Source organism: Schistocerca americana, chromosome 1, assembly GCF_021461395.2.
Source record: "Schistocerca americana isolate TAMUIC-IGC-003095 chromosome 1, iqSchAmer2.1, whole genome shotgun sequence".
NCBI lineage: Eukaryota > Metazoa > Arthropoda > Insecta > Orthoptera > Acrididae > Schistocerca > Schistocerca americana.
This window is the reverse complement of record NC_060119.1, coordinates 498,459,031-498,483,278: the sequence shown is the minus strand read 5'-3', so window position 1 is coordinate 498,483,278 and position 24,248 is coordinate 498,459,031. Positions and strand designations below refer to the sequence as shown.

Sequence of the window (24,248 nt, the reverse complement as noted above, 5' to 3'; positions counted from 1 at the left end):
GCTGAAATAATTGCTCTCTAGAAATTATTGTCCCAACTGAAATCCTGGTCAGCTAATCAGCTCTCCAGCTCTCATGTCATGAAATTACGATAAAACCGGGTAACTTTAAGGGAATCAGAAGAATTCGTCATTAAACTTGACATGTAGCTAAGCAATCAGAATTTTCTGCGTATTTATCTTTTCCTGCATTAAACTTGGTTTTAAAGGATTCCATTGGTAAGTTCCTTGAAAAGGACAGAAAATTAATGTGTACTTTCTCGTCGACGACTTTATTATAGATGAAGCGTAAATTGGTACTTTGGAGCAATGGGGAGTAAATCCGCTTGCGCCCTTTGCAAAGGAATCATCCCGGCAATTACCTTACGGGACTTAAGGAAAAAGTAAATCTGGAAGTTCAAGCGGGGGATTAGAATCGTCGTCCTCCTGAATGCAAATTCTGGGTGTTACCATTGCGCCACCTTGTTCATCTCTGAAATCCAATGGTGGAAACGTCTCAATCCTCGTTGTCGAAATCGGCGATTAAAGCTAGATTGTCGGAGACGGCAACGCTACAATCCAGCATCAAAATATCTACAAAAGAAACTGAAAGGAGGAGATACTTATTTTCATTGGGATCGATGGTGCAGAACGGGAAGTTCTCGGCGGCCGCCTGGCTCTTGGTGAGGACGTTGAAGAAGGTGGACTTGCCGACGTTGGGGATGCCGACGATGCCCACCTTGAGATTGGTGCCCACGCGGCCAATGAGCGGCTTCCTCTCGGGCTCCTCTACCTTCTTGGGCGCCATGGATGCTGAAACAAATGCACGCACACAGTGTAGGAGAGCGCACACGGACGCAGGGAAGGGCAGGTCCGCTGGATATGCTAATCGGGAGGGACGGCGAGGCCCCGGGCAATCGGCCCTCCTCGACCGGACACGCCCATCACCGCCGACTGCACAGCCCCCCTCGGCTCGGCTCGGCTCGCCTCGCAAGTTATACTTTCTTGCGCAATGACCCATTCGTCTCCGCGCTCCGGCGCTGGGCCTGCCTGCCCCCTTCGCTGATCGCCGCCCATTCTCCCGCCCCCTACACAAATTCATCCATCCACCTGCTCCTTCCGCCAGCCTCGCCCGGAGAATGTATAACGAGGAGATGGAGGGACGGAGATCTTTTAATCTGGGCGCGTACGTACGTTCACTGTGCCCGGAGCCAGAAGGCATTTAATGGCCGGCGTAATGCTGGACCTTTCGATACGGAGTCTGCAATCCCGATTGCCGAAGAATGGGCCGGGAAGGTCGGCTGGGGGAGGAGGGACAAGGAAGGGGTGGAAAAGAGAAAGAAACAGTATTAATGTAATTACGGCGCCGCCCGCTTGGTCTTCTCTGCCGACGCCGAACGTCTAATTTAGAAACCAAAATTCCTTATAAATGGAGAGCAACTACGGCCAATCACAATTTCTTGACGGAGAGCACCAAGTTCTTCCACTGAAAATTTACATATGTGGCGGAAATCGTATCTACTTTTTTTTTCAGCTTGCGTTGGCGGCAAACGCCGTCGAAGGCTGCCCGCCGAAGTTTACGCCCCAAGATTTAATGCTCGCCAGGCGTGGCTTAATCAGAATAAAACGGAAAAAAAGGAGCGGGAGAGTGAGAGAGGTAAGTATTTTGGCTGTGGGGCCAAGGAAGACCTAAGAATTGGGCTTATAGCTATAATAACGTGTCGATATTGCCTGTACTTCTGCGTCCCAACCTCTCTTCTTCATTAGACGATGCCTTAGGCCAACTGATATACGCGCCTGCGGGTGTCATTATATTGGCCGAGTTAACCCCATTTTCATACCACAAGACGTGGTTCCGCCCATGCTAGATGTTAAGGCGTTCGATGAGCTCGAGTTGGTCCCTAATTATGGAGCAATCATCACAATTAGCAGTGCGTATTGGTAGATCAGCAGAGAGATGCAGATTCGCATGTAAACTGCCGACGTGAGAAAATTTAGGTGTAACAGCAGACGGCCGAGTTCGAGCTTGAGAGACTATGTTATGACCAAGACATTCGGCGATAGTTAAGCAGCTGGGCTGAATCAATGCTGCGCAATTCACACGATTTTTAAGTTACTGTCGATACTTGAAAGGGAGGTCAACAGCTATGATTTTTTACTTTCACGCATTTATAAAGAATAATTTTCTTTTTACTCTCAAGAGTTGGCAGACTTTTTACCTGTCTGGGAGTTAATGTAATTTTATATTGATATGCTAATCTCGCGAAAGAGCATGCGAATACTGAAAACTATGAGCTAAACTTCCCATAAAAAAGCGCCATGAGATACGGTTTGCGTGTGAGAAACACCGAAAGATGCTTTGTTGTTTCATCACAGTGCAACAGCTCGCGCTTTAAATCTTGCTGCCACAAAGGCACGTGTCTCTGGTCAAGTTATTTCTCCCCTTACTTCATACAGCATCTTGCACCTCCTCCTTTCTTATTTTCTCATGCCTTGTAAATGCTATAGTTCGTTCTGATGCAAGTTTGTTCCTCTTGTTTGATTAAACTCAATGTTTTTGCTACTAAACTGGTGATACTATTTGTGAACACCTTGTTCACTAATATATCACATCACAATGAGCATACCTTCTAGTTTTTATATGCTAGGCATTTCTTCTGATTCAACACTTGAAAATACTTGACACTAGATGAGTTTGTTGCCTCTCACTTTCGTATAGAGGGCTACAACGAATTTTACACGTCGCGTTACGGTAATTTCAAAGTGTTTATCAAAATGCTAGGTACTATTTATTTCTGCTAACAATGTTTTCCAAAAATATTTATTTTGCTGTAACTGCACCGTCAGCAACGCTTTCAGTCGAAAGTGCTGCGCTTCGCCCGATACCCTCGTATTTTCTACCAGTTAGTTACCGTTATGCTTAAGCCTCCGCTACCAATCGAGCCGTACGCCACTCTCTCCAACAGTCCTCTAATACAGTAAACAAAGCAATAAAGAACCTTAAAACTGTTTTCTTAAATATCACAATGCTTTCGCAGGAATGGTAAAACTGTCTTCCCACAACCTATGAAATGACACATTCTGCCTGTTAGGTGCAAACATACTATTTAACCAAGAAATTGAGTTTTCCACATATGCAGAGCTCTGCCAGAGGTGAAAGAAACAGCAGAACACTAGAAAAAATTATAGCATCGAGCATGGATCGAACTCTTTAACAGTTGGCTGTCAAGTACGACATCCATTCAGCGATTAGTCATCCAGCAATCCTTTACAACAATCCTTTATTATCACCAGTTTTCCGCTGGTGTTATGCCTGACTTATTAGTTCATCACAATGTGATGATAGAAGTATTGTATCTCTTACGTTTCTTGAAGACACTTGTTCCTAAAAGCCTAAGAAATAAATCTTAGAAGAATGTAACGATAATCATCTATATATACCTGTACATGATTACTCTGCAATTTTGGCAGAGCATTCTTATAATCACTTTCAGGCGATTTCTCGAGCGTTCCACTCTCCAACAGCACGTGGGGAACATGAACACCTGATTTTTTTCGTGCAAGCTCTGATTTTTCTTAGTTTATTATGACTTATTTCTCCTAATGCCAGAAAAGGTTCATAAAATGTCGAGCTTGTGAAAACCGCTTTTTATTGGCACAAAGTAATGAGTCTATCGACAGGTGATCTCAAGCTGATACATATATATACAATGCCAGGAGGCGTTTGATACAGTTCCTCACAAGCAACTTCTAAACGAATTGCGTGCCTATGGAGTATAGTCTCAGTGGTGCAACTGGATCGTTATCTCCTTTCAGATTCAAATGGTTCAAATGGCTCTGAGCACTATGGGACTTAACATCTGAGGTCATCAGTCCCTTAGAACTTAGAACTATTTAAACCTATCTAACCTAAGGACGAAACACACATCCATGCCCGAGGCAGGATTCGAACCAGCGACCGTAGCGGTCGCGCGGTTCCAGACTGAAGCGCCTAGAACCGCTCGGCCATTCCGGCCGGCCTATCTCCTTTCAGGAAGGTCACAGTTCGTAGTAACTGACTGGAAATCATTTAATGAAACCGAAGCGAATATGGGATTCGCCAAGGAAATGTTACATGTTCTCCGTTGTTCTTAATCCATATAAACGATTAATGTGACAACGTCAGCAGCCCTCTTAATGATGGTATCGCTGGCCGTCTAGTAAAATCAATAGAACATCAGAACGATTTTTATTGTCACAAGATATCTGCATGATTCCAAAGTTTTTAAATTACACTAGCCTCATTTGGGCATTGAAGGGAATCAATGGCAACAGCAGAAAATTTGAGCACTGCCGGGACTCGTACCCACATCTCCCGCTTAACGCGAGCGGTCGCTTTAACCGCCTCGGCCATCCGAGCTCGCTTCCCACCCGACGCGCAGCGTAGCGTCACCTACCCGTGAACCCCTCACTCGCCATTACCGTTTCCCGCAAGAGACGGGGCTTGGTGTGCACCCGCATGGAAAGACTGGATCTGCGGTCGTCGCATCTTACTGATATATATGTGTGCATGACGCGAAAGGGCTACTGCTAAGAGTAATTCGCAGCACGTTCGGTTAAGAAACAGGAAGGTGAGGCAGACCCGGATCGACCAAGTCCGGTTGATTAACGACCGTGGTTGGTGCATCAGCCAGACAGAGTGGTTTTCAAAGGGTTTTCCACACTCGTTTAGGCAAATATTGGATTGGTCCCCCAATTTCCACCTCAAAAAATACGTCACACAAACAGAAAAAAGTTTATACGATTCACGGACAGGTGGTGCACAAGACTTCCCCCAGGTAAATGGCGACTGAGGCGACTGGAAGGGCATCCGTCCGCAAAGTTAAGTAAAAATAAATTTGCCAAATCTTGAGTACAGCGGAATCCGTACTATACTGGATTAACACTAACAAGGGGACCATACAAACTCCCCCTCACCGAACTGATTCATACCGACAGGATGCGTAGGCACGACTAGGATTTTAACATATGTAAACAGGAAGACGCCACTCTCGACCGTTTTCGAGAAAATCGAGTTTGAAATTTTCAGGCGTACTTATATGTGTAATTTATACGATTACTAACACTTGGGCGCTCCGCAGCGTAGCGAGTAAGCGCCTAGTTTCATAAGCGCGGACCGAGCGAAGTGGCGCTGTCGTTAGCATACTGGACTCGCATTCGGGAGGGTCGCGGTTCAAACCCGCATACGGCCATCCTGTTTTAGGTTCTCCGTGATTTCCCTAAATCCCTTCAGGCATATGCCAGGATGGTTCCTTTGAAAGGGGACGGCCGACTTCCTTCCTCATCCTTCCCTAATCCGAGGGGACCGATGACCTCTCTGTTTGGTCCTTTCCACGAAATCAACCAACCAATCAGAAGTGCGAGGTCTCTGGATCGAATCTCACTGTATTTACTTTTTTTTAATTATACGTATTTCAAACAACAATTGTGCAAACTGCCAATACCTAATGAATCATTTATAATCTTTGTAGTGAAAAAAGGAAGAATTTTTTCGTAGAGATATTGGAAATAAAGAAAGGATGGGAGAGAACATTCTATCAAATCAGCTTAGTCATTTTGTTCATATTATTGTATTTACATCTGTGACAAGTATAATATGTAATCTACGCCGCACGGCACAAGTCAGGATGCTACTGATCCTAAAACAAGGAAAACAGTAATATTCCGACATGTAGCGCATGTAATGAACGCCGATTTTTTTCATACCAATGGTCTTTTCGGTGTGCCTATTGCACAACAAACTTGGAAACTTCGTCTACATTCATGAACGGTTCTTGGTCATTACACAGATTCGCGGCATACCATGTATATAGAAGCACGTCACCGAACACTGACACCCGTAACTAATGGTGTATGATTGATTGATTTTTTATGCAGTAATCTCTTCAAACTCCCTCTCTTCTCTATGATTTATAAGCAATTTTGTAGTAGTTATAAAAGGTTCTTCATCTGCCTGTAAAAATAAACGTCGCAAGGCTGCATTAATAAAGTACATTTTGGAGGTGTTACTTCAATAGTGCACGTTGGGAGACGATCTCCATGTCAGAAAGTTTCCGTTGCAATTAAAATGAAAGTCAGTGACGACAGCGAGATTCGATCCCGACATCTCGCGCTTATGAAGCTAAACGTTTACTTGCTCAGCTGCGGACGCTTTAATTCGCAAGTATGCAAGCACGTCAAAAATTTTCGCACTCTATTTTCTCGAAAACGATTCCTGTTTACATATGCTGGTGTCCTAGTCGTGCCCCACACAAGCTATCAAAATGAATAAAATTGGTGAGGGGAAGTTCGCACGGGCCCCTTATAACGAGATGGACGGCATGATGCGAAAACTGACAATTCGCCCCAAACAATACAAGTGTAAAGTCCAACACATGAGTACTGGAAAAAATTCGTTACAGTTCTGCTACACGCTAAATAGCTCGAATTTAAAGATTATAGATTAAACTAATTACCTATGGTTTACAAGTAGAAATAACTTAAATGGGAATCATCACACAGAAAGTGTTATGGAGGCGGCGAATCAAAGACTGTGTGTTGCTGGGAGCAGTTAACAGATGCAACAAATACACTAAACAGACTGGCTACACTACGCATGTCCGCCACCTTCTGGAGTATTGCTGCGCCGAATTATATCCTTACCACAGAGGATAGACGGAGGACATGCAGAAAGTCGACAGCAGGGCAGCTCGTTTTATTACTATCACGAAACAGGGAGAGAGAGAGAGAGAGTCAAGGATATGAGAGATGTGGGGTGGCACTTACTAGAACAAAGGTGTTTATCGTTGCGGTGAGATCTTTTCATGAACGTCCAGTCGCTAACTTTTCTTCTGCTTTTCTTACTCCCACCTACAGATGGAGAAATGAGTATCGTAATAAAATAAGTCAGAAAACACACGCAAAATTTCAGGTTTTCATTTTTCTCATGCGCGGTTCGAATGTGGAACGTTCGATAAATAGCCTGAAAGTGATACTATGAACTCTTTGCCTAAGTAACGGACGCATTGTACACAAACGCACGTATGTGAGGAAACGAAAGGAGCCCAGCGCTTACCATCTCATCGACAGAAATGTATACTCATGCAAGTTACGACGGAGTTACAGTTAGCTGCTATGTTGGCGAGACATAGCCCGCGTTGCCACGGCGCACTGTAGTTCTGTTAGTCACGTGACAGGGAAGTTTCAGGCCTTTGCACTGGCAGACGATTGAGAACCGAGTGCAGAATAGAGAAAACACACAAAATGAGTCCATTTGATCACGCCCAGAACGTGGGTGTCCGACATAGGGACATTCCAGCTCCGAGGCACCCGCAAACGGCTTTGTATGTTCCAAGTCAGTTTCCACAGGGAACACGTGCTGGCGACAGAGATCACCGCTGACTAATGCGGATTGAAAAAATGTACATTCGGACCACAGTGATTCCAGTCACTCGCCAATTTAATGCTGGACGACAACTAAAATAAGAGAGCCGTCATATTATTCAGAGCGATCTACTTGCTGTGATGTACGTTAAGAGCACTGTGTTTAGTAAGGGAGTAGCAACACCGACTACGGACGCTCGAAGCACGGAAGAAGATTGCCTCGATGATGAGATACAGTAAACGTCCGTCGTAGGATACAATTAAATCAAAACACTTATTAGCTAATGCTTCCCACTTGCTAACAGAGCATTTTTATTGCAGTCGGTGGAGGTATTTTAGTATGGAGGATGTACCACTCCGAAGATAAAATGGGGGCCTTATACGTTTGCCATCGTCTCTCACCGACGAACGACGTAGACCATTGCAGTCCAAGTATCTGCATCAATTTATTCGCCTGCAGCCTCGTGTAGACAAAGAAACATCGATCCCGAACTGTGCCAAAATTGATGAACACTCCATACGAGGGTTCTTGTGAAGCATTCAAGTACAGCTGACATCGACGTTGTAGATAAATCAGTGACGTCATCGAGCGAGATGTGGGAAACTTGAACCCAGATCCCACCAATCGTCGTAGAGGTGGGCATCGACGGGCAGGGTGAGCAGTAATCGGAGGCTCTTTGCTAACGAAGCTGTGGTTTACGCGAAGATGTCGTTGAGCGAATGAAGGAGTATACAGGATGACTTGGTTAAGATTTCTAGTTGATGTGATGAATGGCAGCTTGCTCAAAACGTAGAAAAATGTAAGTTAATGCAGATGAGTGGGAGAATTAGTCCTGCAATGTTCGAATACAGTATTAGTGGTATGGTACTTGGCAGAGTCTCGTCGATGAGGGAAGGCGATTATCTAACTTCGGTTTATTGGGAGAATTCTATGTAAAATGTAGCTCATCAATAAAGGAAAACTTGTGCGACCCATTATTGAGTACTCTTCGCTTTGGGATACCTTCCAGGTCGGATAAAAGGAAGAAATCGAAGTAATTCAGAGGCGAGTCGCCAGTTTTTTTTACAGATTGCTTCTATCTAACGCCAATGTATAATAAGTCTTTCTTACCTTCGTGGACACAAAGGGAGAAATACGCACGAGTCTGTAGTTGTTTAAAATTTGGAAGTAGATTTTTGCGGGATAGTTTGCGTCTTTCTCAAGTTTATGCCAGTTCAGTTCATCTGATACTCCAACGATGTGGAGACAGACTGTAGGTGGTGACATTTGTGTGGCATGTAGTTCGCTTTTCCACGGACTCCAAGGGTCGCAGCAATCAAGTCCCATGCGGATTCCCGTTGGACCGGTACAGGAAATAAATAACCGACTTGGTAGGTGAACTGGCAGTTTGTATCTCGTCACTGAAACCTTTTCTTACATATATTCACGAATACAACATATATCTCACTATTCGGACCTCAACAAGGTTCCAAATTTTGCCTTGTATTGAAAGACGGTTCTGGTTTTGTTTACTGCTTTAATTTGTGTTCATGTTACTCGCATTTATAATGCTCACACTTTATTGTGATTTCGGCCATCGACTTATCGTATATCTTGGCATGCACACAACCATTCAATTGTAAGAGTGACCTGCCTAGTTTGTGTCAGGCTACGACACAAACGTGGTTATGGTGAACTCAAAACTCTGGAATGTCATTAGTCTATCATGGATACAAATTTTATTACGAGTTGCGGCAGCAGCAGTAGAAAACAGAAAATTCAGTTACAGTTTGAGATATTACAAAAACACCACAGCTACTTGCTGAAGTGCATGTAAGAGCGGGACAATATTCCACCAACAGCATTAAGACCTACATTTCTGGCTTTGATGAAGCTAAGAAAACTTGGGAAACATATTTCGGACAGTTTCCGCTGTTTTGAAAGACTAGTAACGTGCCTAATACTCAGATTCCGTCCGCTCTGAGACTGTTTTCCAGAAATCACATTTAACAGCTGCTTCATAACTTGCCACCAGATATCTTGCATAGTTCATTCTGCACTCATTTTGAGATGAAAATGTATGTAATCGCTGCTAGACAACATTAAAACCAGCGTCAGTAGAAACTGAACCAATCTTACAAATGCCGGTTGGTCCATTAGTTAACAGAGCAATATTCTCCGCTAATAATGCAACATAACTTATATCAAAATTTTTCAATTTGGGACATGGTTCTGTGTCTAGCTCCTTGCCAGGAAGTTCAGACTAACATAATACTGTCCGATACTAGGTTGAGCGAGGTTGGTCACAGTTCAGTCACCTCGGTCGTAGCTGAACATGCACCCCATGCCGACTCGTTAGCTGCACAATGTGCAGCCAGCGTTGTCTTGCGCATAGCGATAATACATACCACGCTATGTTGTTCCCTAGCATCAAATGATGGAAATGAGCGTATGGCGTCAGTAGCCAGGAGTTCCCAGTCGGGAAGTTCCGCCGCCAAGTGGAAGTCTTATTGGGTGCGACGCCACATTGAGCGACTTGCACGTCGACAATGGGGATGAAATGATGATGAGGACAGCACAACACCCAATCCCTGAGGAGAGAAAATCTCCCTCTCCAGCCTGACCATTCAGCTACTGGGGCGGACTGTCAATTGATGACCGGATGGCATAGTCTGTAGATACTGCAGCAATGTGACGTAAAGATGCTTACGAATCTACATCTACGTTCACATAATTACTCTGCAATTCACAACTAAGTGCCTGACACCTTCAAGCTATTTCTCAACCGTTCCACTCTCCAATCGCGCGGTGGAAAACCCGAACACTTAAATCTTTCTCTTATCATGATGATCATTTCTGCCTATGTGGGTGGGTGCTAAAATACCATTTTCACAATTGGATGAGAAAGTTGGTAACTGAAATTACACGAGAAAACCCTGCAGCAACGAAAAAAATCTTTGTTTTGATTATTACGACCACAATTAACGTATCATGTCGGTATTATCACTTTCTACCCTACTTCGCGGTACTACAAAACGAGCTCCCTTCTCTGATCTCTTTCGGCGTCCTCAGTCAGTCCCATCTCATGAGGATCCCACAGCTCAGAGCAGTGCTCCAGAACAGGGTTGACAAGCGTCGTGTAAGCAGTCTCTGTAGTAGACGTACTGCAAATTCTAAGTGTTCTGCCAATAAATCGCACTCACTCACATTACATCTACATGGATACTCTGCAGATCACATTTAAGTGCCTGGCAGAGAGTTCATCGAACCACCTTCACGATTCTCTATTATTCCAGTCTCATATAGCGCGTCGAAATAACGAACACCTACATCTTTCCATACGAGCTCTGATTTCCCTTATTTTATCGTGGTTATGGTTTCTCCCTATGTAGGTCGGAGTCAACAAAATATTGTCGCATTCGGAGGAACATGTTGGTGATTGGAATTTCTTGAGAAGATTCCGTCGCAACGAGAAACGCCTTTCTTTTAATGATGTCCACCCCAAATCCTGTATCATTTCAGTGACACTCTCCCCCATATTTCGCAATAATATAAAACGTGCTGCCCTTCTTTGAACTTTTTCGATGTACATTATCAGTCCCATCTGGTAAGGATCCCACACCGCGCAGGAGTATTCTAAAAGAGGACGGACAAGTGTAGTGTAGTCAGTCTCCTTAGTAGGTCTGTTGCATTTTCTAAGTGTCCTGCCAGTAAAACACAGTCTTTGGTTAGCCTTCCCCACAACATTTTCTGTGTGTTCCTTCCAATTTAAGGTATCCGTAATTGTAATTCCTAGGTATTTAGTTGAATTTATGGCCTTTACATTTGACTGATTCATCATGTAACCGAAGTTTAATGGAGTTGTAGCAATCATGTGGATACCTTACACCCTTCATTATTTAGGGTCTAGTGTCGATTTTCGCACCATTCAGATATCTTTTCTAAATCGTTTTGGAAATTGTTTTGATCTTCTGATGACTTTATTAGTCCATATGCGACAGTGTCATCTGGAAACAACCTAAGACGGCTGCTCAGATTGTCTCCCAAATCGTTTATATAGATAAGGAACAGCAAAGGACCTATAACACTGCCTTGAGGAACGCCAGAAATCACTTCTGTTTTACTTTATGACTTTCCGTTAGTTGCTATGAACTGCGACCTCATTGACAGGAAATCACGAATCCAGACACGTAACTGAGACGATATTAGATAAGCACGAAATTCACTACAAGCCACTTGTGTGGTACAGTGTCAAAAGCCTTCTGGAAATCCAGAAATACGGAATCTATCTGAAATCCCTTTTCAATAGCACTCAACACTTCATGCGAATAAAGAGCTAGTTGTGTTTCACAAGAAAGATGTTCTGAATCTACGTTGACTGTGTGTCAATAGACCGTTTTCTTCGAGCTAATTCATTATGCTCGAACCCAACAAATGTTCCAGAATCCTGCTGCATATCTACGTTAATGATATGGGCATGTAATTAAGTGGATTACTCTTACTACCTTTCTTGAATATTGGTGTGACCTGTGCAGCTTTCCAGTCTTTGGGTACGAAGCTTTCGTCGAGCAAACGGTTGTATACTCTGGAAGAAACCTAATGGTATACAGTCTGGACCAGAAGACTTGTTTTTATTAATTGATTTAGGCTGCTTCACTACTCCGAGGATATTTACTACTACGTTACTCATGGTGGCAGCTGTTCTTGATCCGAATTCTGTAGTATTTACTTCTACTTTTGTGAAGGCATTTCGGAAGGTTGTGTTTAATAACTCTGCTTTGGCTGCACTGTTTTAGATAATATCTCCACTGTTATCGCGCAGAGAAGGCACTGATTGTTTCTTGTCGCTAAAATACTTCACATGCGACCAGAATCTCTTTGGATTTTCTGCCAATTTTCGAGACACTGTTTCATCGTGGAATCTGTTCTAAGCATCTCCCATTGAAGTCAGCACTAAATTTCGAACGTCTGTAAAAGATCGCCAATCTTGGGAGTTTTGCGTCTGTTTAAATTTGGCATGTTTGCTTCTCCGTTTCTGCAACAGTATTCTGAGCCGTTTTGTGTACGAAAGAGGATCAGCTCCGTCGTTTGTTAATTTATTTGGTATAAATCTCTCAACTGCTGCTGATACTATTTCTTTGAATTCAAGCCACATCTGCTCTACAATTATATTATTCATTTGGAAGACGTGGAGATTGTCTCTCAGGAAGGTGTCAAGTGAATTTTTATCTGCTTTTCTTTAAGAGGTATATTTTTTGTTTATTTTTGGTGGATTTGAGGATTACACTATTCAATCTCGCTACGACAACCCTGTGTTCACTAATCCCTGTATCCGTTTTGCTGCTCGTCATTAACTCAGGATTATTTGTTGCTAAGAGGTCAAGTGTGTTTTCATAACCATTTACTATTCGCGTGGGCTCATGAACCAACTGCTCGAAATAATTTTCAGAGAATGCGTTTAGCACAATTTCGGATGATGGTTTATGCGTACCTTCGGAATTAAACATGTATTTTTGCCAACATCGAGGGTAAATTAGAAGCACCACCAACTACACTCCTGGAAATTGAAATAAGAACACCGTGAATTCATTGTCCCAGGAAGGGGAAACTTTATTGACACATTCCTGGGGTCAGATACATCACATGATCACACTGACAGAACCACAGGCACATAGACACAGGCAACAGAGCATGCACAATGTCGGCACTAGTACAGTGTATATCCACCTTTCGCAGCAATGCAGGCTGCTATTCTCCCATGGAGACGATCGTAGAGATGCTGGATGCTGGATGTAGTCCTGTGGAACGGCTTGCCATGCCATTTCCACCTGGCGCCTCAGTTGGACCAGCGTTCGTGCTGGACGTGCAGACCGCGTGACACGACGCTTCATCCAGTCCCAAACATGCTCAATGGGGGACAGATCCGGAGATCTTGCTGGCCAGGGTAGTTGACTTACACCTTCTAGAGCACGTTGGGTGGCACGGGATACATGCGGACGTGCATTGTCCTGTTGGAACAGCAAGTTCCCTTGGTGGTCTAGGAATGGTAGAACGATGGGTTCGATGACGGTTTGGATGTACCGTGCACTATTCAGTGTCCCCTCGACGATCACCAGTGGTGTACGGCCAGTGTAGGAGATCGCTCCCCACACCATGATGCCGGGTATTGGCCCTGTGTGCCTCGGTCGTATGCAGTCCTGATTGTGGCGCTCACCTGCACGGCGCCAAACACGCATACGACCATCATTGGCACCAAGGCAGAAGCGACTCTCATCGCTGAAGACGACACGTCTCCATTCGTCCCTCCATTCACGCCTGTCGCGACACCACTGGAGGCGGGCTGCACGATGTTGGGGCGTGAGCGGAAGACGGCCCAACGGTGTGCGGGACCGTAGCCCAGCTTCATGGAGACGGTTGCGAATGGTCCTCGCCGATACCCCAGGAGCAATAGTGTCCCTAATTTGCTGGGAAGTGGCGGTGCGGTCCCCTACGGCACTGCGTAGGATCCTACGGTCTTGGCGTGCATCCGTGCGTCGCTGCGGTCCGGTGCCAGGTCGACGGGCACGTGCACCTTCCGCCGACCACTGGCGACAACATCGATGTACTGTGGAGACCTCACGCCCCACGTGTTGAGCAATGCGGCGGTACGTCCACCCGGCCTCCCGCATGCCCACTATACGCCCTCGCTCAAAATCCGTCAACTGCACATACGGTTCACGTCCACGCTGTCGCGGCATGCTACCAGTGTTAAAGACTGTGATGGAGCTCCGTATGCCACGGCAAACTGGCTGACACTGACGGCGGCGGTGCACAAATGCTGCGCAGCTAGCGCCATTCGACGGCCAACACCGCGGTTCCTGGTGTGTCCGCTATGCCGTGCGTGTGATCATTGCTTGTACAGCCCTCTCGCAGTGTCCGGAGCAAGTATGGTGGGTCTGACACACCGGTGTCAATGTGTTCTTTTTTCCATTTCCAGGAGTGTATAATCGTATGAGTCGGGCACTTGTTTGAAATCAAACTCAATTTTTCTTTGAACCTTTCAGCAACTGTATCATCTGAATTGGGAGGTCGGTAAAAGGATCCAATTATTATTTTATTACGGTTGCCAACAATGACCTCTGCCCATGCTAACTCAAAGGAACTATCTACTCAATTTCGCCACAAGATAAACTACTTCCAACAGTAACATCGTTAGGTTCTTCGCGAAAATTTCGGCTGAGTTTATCTTCGGCTTCAACCAACTTTCAGTGCCTATAACGATTTGAGAATCAGTGATTTCTGTTAGGGCTTGGAGCTCTGGTACTTTCCCAACACAGCTACGACAATTTACAACTGTTGTACCGATGATTCTGTATGTACGTTCTTCCTGTGTTCGGCCTGCACCCTTTGTGATTCAAGCCCTTCTTGTGTTTCCCCGAGACCCTCTAACCTAAAAAAACCACCCACTCCACGCCACACAGCCCCTGCTACCCGTGTACTACCTCCTGCGTCTAGTGGACACCTGATCTATCCATCGGAACCCGAAACCCAACCAACCTTCCAGCGGGACTCATCAGCAGAAGCAGCCTTCTCCTGAAGATGGCGACCAGTTGGATCGCCGAAATGTTGAATCAAGTTGATTTTGAGATCCGGCGGCAAACCCGAAGAGACTTTCTAAATACTTCGTCCCTGATTAGGAACTTGTAATATGTCACAAAATTGATTTACTTTCGGACGCAAATAAAAACGCGATAACTGTGGATATTAGATATTAAATGAACACTCAGAAACTCAAGAAACTAAACTATTAAAACACGCAGATGATGATATAAAATTCGCTCCTGGTCACGAACTCGTAAGTCACAAAATCGGTTACTTCGCTGTTTCTGCTCGTGTCTCGGCCGGCTACTGCTGTCTGGCGTGTTGATTCCAATTTAAGTTATCCGCAACTGTAATCCCTAGGTAATTAGTTGAATTTACAGGCTCTAAATTTGTGTGATTTATAGTGTAACCGAAATTTTGCGTATTTCTTTTAGTGCTCATGGGGATTATTTAGAGTCAATTGCCACTTTTCGCACCATACAGATATCTTGTCCAAATCATTCTGCAATGTACTTAGAAATCCCTCCTCTATGATGGTTTAAGCTAATATAGAAAATTGTTAAGATGGAAATTACAGTAGTAGTAGCAGTAGTAGTAGTAGTAGCAGCAGCAGCAGCAGTAACCTTAATAATAGTTTGCAAAGAGTAATGAAAACAAGGAAATCAAGCACTAAATGTTTCCGCAGTCACAGCCAGCGCAAAGGCCCCAGTTCAGTGCTAAGTGTTTTGTTTGGGACGATGACGGGCTAGTGGCAACCATCTGTTATGGTCACTTACAGCCTTCACCACAGCACTGTACCACACTGCATAAGATCACTCCTGTGACATCAGGCACTACTACAACTCCACTCAAACTGACTGCTAATTGGTCATCAATTACGTGGGTAGAGAGTTTCATGTTCATACCTGTGCTTCTACATCTCTAATTACAGCTGAAACATACTGGCGTATCTGTTCACTGCTTTGGAGCTAACTAAATATTGTTTGATGCAGTAAAGTAGTTTGCATATTGTTTCAAAAGGTCATGTAATAGTTAATGTTATCTATAAACGTGTTTGTAGATCTGCTGCATCTTTTGTAGCCGCGAGGAGTGGCCGCGTGGTTTGAGGCGCCATGTCACGTATTGCGCGGCCCCTCCCGTCGGAGGTTCGCGTCCTGCCTCGGGCACGGTTGTGTGTGTTGTTCTTAGCATGTTAGTTTAAGTTAGTTTAAGGGGTCGATGACCTCAGCAGTTTGGTCCCTTGGTAATTCACGTACATTTGAACATTTTGAACATATTTTGTATAGTCTGCACCAGTAGAAACTAATATTTTGGGTACAAATGCTTTTTCTAGCTTCGGTTTTGAAATACAAAATTCAGTTATCATATCCAATACTATTCTGTTAACTGATCTGAAAATTTAACATAAAGAATACTCTGATTTAATCGAATGCAATCTGGGCTATGAACAAAGCACACATATCACTAAAACCTAAAGCTGCCCCTCATTTTTTCAGGGCTAGGTGTGTATTTGGCTACAAAGGGAGCAGCTACAGCGCAACTCCATCGTTTATAGGCATCAGGTGTTGTGACATCAATGACGTCTAGCCAATGGTCACTGTCTACCGTGATAATTAAAAAGTCTAACAGCCAAATTCGTATGTGTGGCAATTTTAAAATAGCAACCTATTTTTCAATCTGATGTAAATGTTCATCCGATTCTGCATTCAGAAGATCTACTGCCTAAGTTATCAGGGAGCCAGTTCTATTCTAAGACTGACTACGTTCAGGCTTACTAGTAGTTATCCCTAGATGTATAATTAGAACTTTCTTGTCACCTAAGTCTCCGAAGGCATCAGACAACTGACTGCATGTACATCTAAGACACTAACCGTGACAAAGGTGTGTTAGAAGTAACTACAAAAGGAGCCATCGGCTTTTATTTACAATACGAAAAATTCCACTTTTTCTTATACAACATAATTCCCCCTGGTCGCATGGACCACAAGCCATTGAAATCGCTTTTGGACCCTTATTGGACCAACCAAATAAGACGGTACAATGATTACAGGAGTGGCTGCTGTTTTTTAGCAGTTACTATCATGAAATCCGCTATTGGCCCACCACCCATCGCCGCAAGGGGTAGCCACGCGGTGTGAGGCGTCTTTCCAAGGTTCGCGCGGCTGACCCCGTCGGAGGTTCGAGAACTTCCTCGGGCATATGTGTATGTGTGTGTGTGTGTGTGTGTGTGTGTGTGTGTGTGTGTGTCAGTGTGTGTGTGTGTGTGTGTGTGTTGTCCTTAGCGTTAGTTAAAGTTAGGTTAAGTAGTGTGTAAGCCTAGGGACCGATGACCTCAGCAGTTTGGTCCCTTTGCTCCCATAGAAACTCACCACCACCACCCACAGCAACAACCTAACTAACATCCTGCGATATCTACCGACGGGTCCTGAATAAGAGTTCGACAAGCAAGAGGCATTTCGTTTCCATCTTGATGAAACCATGAGTTGTACAATGGGCAAATTCCGGTTAAGCCCTATGAGATGCCTAGGCTCACATATCAGGACCCGACATTCTGCAAAATAGTACAGGTGGTTATAATTAAATTTTCGCTATTTCCTCAGTTTAGATGAAAAACTATTTACCGTATGAATGTATAGCAACGTACACCGTATGCTGTATAGTAAAGATGTCCAGACTATGCGCTGTAGGAACTGCGTTGTCAGTAGTGTTAGTCTCACGATTTGCCGCTAGGCGTCGGTACAGGTGCGGCGACGTAGTGTTGGAACACAAGCGTCAGTGAGCATTACAGTTGCAGATAGTCAATATCGGTCTGGACAAGGTGAGCAGGGCTTTACTCGTAAAGCTGTTTTATCAAAACTGCAGCAGTAGTGCTGGTGCTCTTCGCGAGTATCGATGCATTAAAGGAATAGGGAAAGCTCCTCTTTCCGCATCGGGGATGGTACATGATACGGAAGTTCGAATTAAATGGAGAATTGGGAATTGCTCCTGGGAAAGGTCTACGGCCTATTGTACCATAAAGCAAGACTTTAGCTGCAAGAGGAATTAGACTGATGGTCTGATGCTATTCACATTTTTTAGTGTTTCTCTATTGGTATCATAACTGTTGCAAGGAAGTCCTCAGGCCATTCCCCTTTATCATATATCTCGTTACAGAGGTAGTCTATTTCTTTTCTTGCCTTGTTTCCCAGACTCTTCAACAGTTCTGCTGGCAAATCATCAATTCCACATGCCTTCCTATTCTTCATCTCATTCAGTGCCTTTTCTACTTCTGCTTCCAAGATGGTGAATCCCTTTCCATCTTCCGATACATATTGCTCCTCTTCAACCTCAATTTCGCTTTGCATTTCATCCCTCTTACACAGACATGCAATATATTCTTGCTATCTGTTCAAAACCTCCTGTGGTTCTTCTATTTCCACGTTATTCCTCTTTCTTTTACGTTCAAAAACTATCTCACTAGCCAGTCTATACATGTTAACAATAAATTATTAAACGTCAGATGGGTGCAAAAGATAATAGGGTAGGTTAAACGTCAGCTGGGAACGATTCGGGGCTCGTCGTGGCTTCTCATGCGGTGGAAGTTATGCAACACCAATCTGACCAAGCTACCCTGCCTACTGTAGCAGGTCAGTGGATACGTCGAATTGGTTATCTAATAAGAGGAGCACAAAAACATTTTTACGAAGAAATTAAGACTCATCATGATATTAAAACTTTGTTGGGCTGTCAGGAACCGAACCAGCTCTCCATCTGGGGTAAGCGGGAGGTAGCCTGGAGCTACAAATTCGGTGGCAGCCCACGTTGTTTCTCCGTCTGACAGCCGGCAAGACCATAACAATGAACATATCAGATAAAAATTACACAATCCAATCTGATCGATAAAATTTAAAATGATTTGCCACTTGAACTTATCAGCTAGGATTCCAAGGAGTGTTTCAGCCAGCTGCGAAGCTCGCCGTGTAGGATGGGGCACTCCAACATGCACAACCGTCAGTGGAGTGTTGCAACTGCAGCAGGCTACGGCAGCCTGTCGGATGTATTCATGGTAATATGGTTGAAGAGAAGACTGCCAAACAGTCTCTGCCTCTTTTACAGCTTTGATCATGACACTCCATTCACTGTCCCAACCCGCTAAGAGCCGGCGATACAAGGTCGTCCGCATATTGGACCCTGGTATCTTTATTTCCAGAGCATACTTCCTGGTAGATTCTTGGCCAGCTGGTCTACGATTTCAGTCCCCAGGATATTTGTGTGACTGAATAAACAGAGGAGATCTGCTCTCATGGAGTTCTAAGAGGGGAGCTGGTATATGCAATACCAATGGAGGCCACAAATAACACTAGGCTACAGTCTATACGCTGCTCATACGAGGATGGTTTGACAGATATGATAAAAATGAAAGAAAAAATGTCTTTTGAATACAGAACTCACCTTACTTCTCGACATAGTATTCTTTGAGGGATGCACACTTGGTCCAGCGATTCTGCTGCTTCTTCATCCCATTGGAAAAATAGGTGTTATCAAATGCCGCAAAATACTCGCTGACTGCAACTATCACTTCCTTGTTTGACGGAAATTTCTTCTCAGCAAAGCAAAGTTTCAAGTTAGGGAACAGCAAGTTGTCACTTCGACTAACAAGGGGAGGCCGCCAATTGTGAAATTCAGATTCGATTCATACTGCGCATAATAAAAGCTCATGGCCAGAGGTGTAATGTGGCAAGCACCAAGATGCACTTCTCAGCCGTTGTCCAGAAAATCGACAGTTAAAAGAAACCGTTGCGGTGAAATACTCTCTGCGATAATTAATTTTCGACAGCGTCGTGGCGCAGCGGTAAGCGCTCGGGTTCGTAATACGAAGGTCGTCGGATCAAATCTCGCGCCATGAAACGTTTTTTTTTTAGTATTTGTTTTTTGTAATTCAAATGTAATATATATATATATATATATATATATATATATATATATATGAATTCCCGGCAATCAGTTGCAACAATTATGCATATAATAAGTTGTTGAAAGTCGTTTGTCGTGGAAAAACTGGCGACTTCGAACATCATTATGTTTTCCGCAAACAAAGTTGTATTTCACAAATGTTATTAATTGTCTTCATAATGTTAACCACATATAGTTAACGGAAGACGTAGAAGCGATATTCCGAAACGAATACGTATAGCGTAAGTCAAACGTTCGAATTAGAATAGAGACCCCACGAACACAAACTTGCTGTGGCAGGTATGAAATATAAACTCCGTTACTCGCTCGTTACACTTGAAGGACAGATGTTGAATGGGCCGAAACGAGGCGCCCCATAACAGCGTAGTTGCCAGCTAACTTCGAAAGAAGGTAGATGCGGTCCCTAGCGCAACTTATAACATCGTCGAAAATCAGTGCGGACGGGACAGCTTTGGTACACCCTGTAAAACAAACGGAAAAATGGAGGCGGTACAATTGGAGAGCGATCCGCCTTCACCAACATGCATAAGCAATTCATTAATAGTTTATATATATTTGAATTGCAAAAAACTAATAATAAAAAAATATTGCATGGCGCAAGATTCGATCCGGCGACCTTCGGATTACGAACCCCAGCGCTTACCGCTGCGCTACGACGCTGTAGAAAATCATTAATCGTAGAGAGTATTTCACCGCAACGGTTTCTTTTAACTGTCGATTTTCTCGACAACGGCTGAGAAGTGCATCTTGGTGCTTTGTCACGTTACACCTCTGGCCATGAGCTTTTATTATGCGCAGTATGAATCGAATCTGAATTTCACAATTGGCGGCCTCCCCTTGTAAGTCTGGTGAATAGGGTGGATGAGAAACCAATTCAAAGCCAAATTCAAGCACTTCAGCCACTGTTATCATTGATGTAAGGGATGGTGCATTATCCTGGTGAAAGAGCATTTTTTGCGTACCAACCTTGGTCAGCCGACAATAGTTTCAAGCCATCCAGCAAAGTACCATAACAGGGTCCAGTAATCTAAGACAAGAGTATTATTCCTTGTGAATCCCAAAAAACAGAGGCCATCACTCTGCCAGCTGACAAAACAGTCATTGTCTTCTTCCGTGAACTTTCACCTGCCTTTGTCCGTTGTTTTGACTGCAGTTCTGACTCTGGTGCGTATTGATGGATTCAAGTTTCATCAACTGCCACAAATTGGTGAAAAAAAATCCTTGCCGATTGCAATTACACTTAGCCATACATTGTGCTCAAATGCTGTACCGGACGTGCTTTTGGCTGACTGAGCAATCGCAGCATCCACCTCGCACACAGCTTGTTCACCGTCAATTCCTTGTGCACGATATTATGCATTCGCACGCTTGAGATGCCTACTGACTCCGTAATCTGAAGAATTTTTATTCGATGGCCTTGCATTACCGTATCATGGTTTTTTTCAATGGTTTCCTTTTTGGTGACATCAACTGTCGCACAAATCAAAACAGAACTGGATGAAGTTCATCCCGAATCTGTACCATTACTGAAGACCGTTTATTTTTGGAATAATCAATATAAACGTGATTATTCCAAAAATAAACGGTCTTCAGTAATGGTACAGATTCGGGATGAACTTCATCCAGTTCTGTTTTGATTTGTGCGACAGTTCAACCATTCAAATAAAATTTTTTAATAACAACACATAGCTCGTTTTTCTCTGTTTTCAATAACAATCAACACACTGACCATTTCAGACCCTGTACATTGTTGAAATTCTTATACGATCCTTGGCATAATTAATCTTACCAATCACGATGGTGCAACAAACATATGCCATTCTTACATGGAAATTTACCAGGTTTACCAAACCACTCTTGTAGAGTCACTACACATTAAGAAAGATGTGACTGAGTGCAAATGTAATGAAGTGCAAGCAATTTCTATCGTAAAGGCACTGCATCCACTATGTAGAGTGTGTTGCTTACTGGCCCTGTTGCTTGTAAAAGTGTGGTCTGTCCAGTCTTCAGCTATTGAGCCATCTGCATAAATATAACTGAATTGGGGTACTCACTGAGAGTATCAAGAAGAACGAATCGCAAAAAACCAACGCGTCTGTCACATCATTTGGGCCAAGAGATAGATTCAGGTGAATTTGTGGGTAAGTTATGTTCCATAGTGATGATCATGAGTGTGGCCCAGTGAGAGGACTGCGAGAAGATAAGCAACAGTTGGAACCAATGGACTGTAACTGGGCCAGTAGTGGAATTCCTGGCCAAGGCTCCTTTTCTCAAAGTCTTACTTCTGTATCAGAAAACAGAAGGTGTTGATTCATAAGATATGGATCACTATGTATGTGTATGATATAGCTAAGGAGTAATCTGTGGTGCCTAACCGATAAAGGGGGAAATCCTTGCCTTTATCAAGAGACTGACCACACGACTCATCTGAAAGGCACAAGCTTGATACCATAATGGTGGACTGTGGTGGTGGTGGTGGTGGTGGTGGTGGTGGTGGTGGTGGTGGTGGTTAGTGTTTAACGTCCCGTCGACAACGAGGTCATTAGAGACGGAGCGCAAACTCGGGTTAGGGAAGGATTGGGAAGGAAATCGGCCGTGCCCTTTCAAAGGAACCATCCCGGCATTTGCCTCAAACGATTTAGGAAAATCACGGAAAACCTAAATCAGGATGGCCGGAGACAGTATTGAACCGTCGTCCTCCAGAATGCGAGTCCAGTGTGCTAACCACTGCGCCACCTCGCTCGGTCGGTGGACTGTGTCTAAAGTCATAGTGCCAATGGTGCTACTGATCCAGGGACATGGGCAAGGTGTCAAATGTACTGGCTGCGCACTGACACCGACACTGAGTGTGCAAACATACAGATGAAACCAGTCAGATCTGGCACGACATTCTCTTCCAAGGTCTACACTCAATTAGCCATGGGATCACATGCATTCACATCAACCCACAATGCACAGATATGATCAACAATATCAGTGCAAACAATCCAGGCACCAGAGACAAACTTAGATATAGAGGGAGTGCCACAAACTATTATATCTGATAAGGCTTGTCAGTTTAATTGGATAAATTCTGTTCCTTATGCAAAAGGAACAATATAAGACATGTCATCCTGCATGAAGTCTGAAACAGTCCTGTTCGTCAGAAATCTCAACGGCCACACAACAAAATGACAACTTCTGAGGAAACCCTGTCACACTTCCTTTCTTTGAATAAATCCAACCCCACATATATCCAGCCCAGCCAAGATGCTAGAAAAGTGCAGATACCATACTGCATTCAATATCCCACACCCAAGCCAGCTTGCACAGTCCTCACAGCTATGCCTGCAAAATCATGCACTACCATACGGGCTCTCTAGCCAGTGAAAAGCAGGTGGATCAGCAATTTATATCTTGTATTGAAGCTGTTGCTGTACTGATTCATGAATACAACAATTCCTTGTTTTCTGTGGCTGAACTTTGATTTGGAACTATGTTTCATTGCACCACACTGAGTGACTCCAGCACACACTGCATATGGATTCCAAACGCCACTATGACTTGTGGACAGTTGGAGAAAAGGCATACCAAGGGCAGATGAGCAACAATATGTTATGCGGGCGAAGTTGGAGCTGCAAAGAACTTAATGCCTGCTGCACCATGACGAGCTGCTACCAGATGGTGAGTGGCGGTTCCCTGGCCTCAACACAGGTACTGGGTATGAAACTGGTCCTATAAGCACCCATGGCCAGTCGAATCCCATCACAGTGGACAGTGTCAATGACCTTCAAAAAAGAAGGCCTCATTGATACATATACCGTGCACCCATAGTCCAGCCACAAAGGCACAAAAGGCCTGTAAAACTGTAGCAGACACACCCTGTTCACTCCCCAAGATCTGTGGCTAAGGCACTTCATGAGGTTCAGTGCCTTGAAGGCTCTGGCTTTCAGGTCTCTCAAGTGTGACAACCACGACAATTTGGAGTAAAATATTAGGCCCAGAAACCTCACTGAGTCTATAAAATGTAGGATAGTGTCCCTCATATGCAACTGTGTTGTTCATTGGTATTGATTTGAACTCAAATTACTTACAGTAATAACATTCACACTCCACTGTGTTTTCAGCCATGCAGATATGCATCAGTCTTAATATTCAAATTCTATGCGGTTCGCTGGAATGATCTGTCTAGTTCCTATCATACTTTTAAACATCAATTTCATTTCACTTTATAAAGGAAGCCTTGGCACCATCAGTTTCTATAGTTCTCACCAGTCTGTGTGAGAAGATTGTTTTATTGTGGTTACTACACTGTTTGACAAATGTGCACATGAAGCTTGTACCTTGCTGTGCAAAGTATGGCCAAAATATATTAAAG

At 44.0% G+C, this 24,248-nt stretch overlaps 1 protein-coding gene across 1 annotated transcript in view; it reads right to left on the bottom strand.

The window, feature by feature from the left end:
- LOC124624246 (obg-like ATPase 1) overlaps positions 1-24,248 on the bottom strand; it is a 300,300-nt gene that overhangs the window by 246,678 nt on the left and 29,374 nt on the right. The window contains exon 2 of the mRNA XM_047149095.1: positions 604-789. Within this exon, the coding sequence (XP_047005051.1) occupies positions 604-784 (181 nt within the window). The 5' untranslated portion in view covers positions 785-789. The remainder of the gene's footprint in view (positions 1-603; positions 790-24,248) is intronic.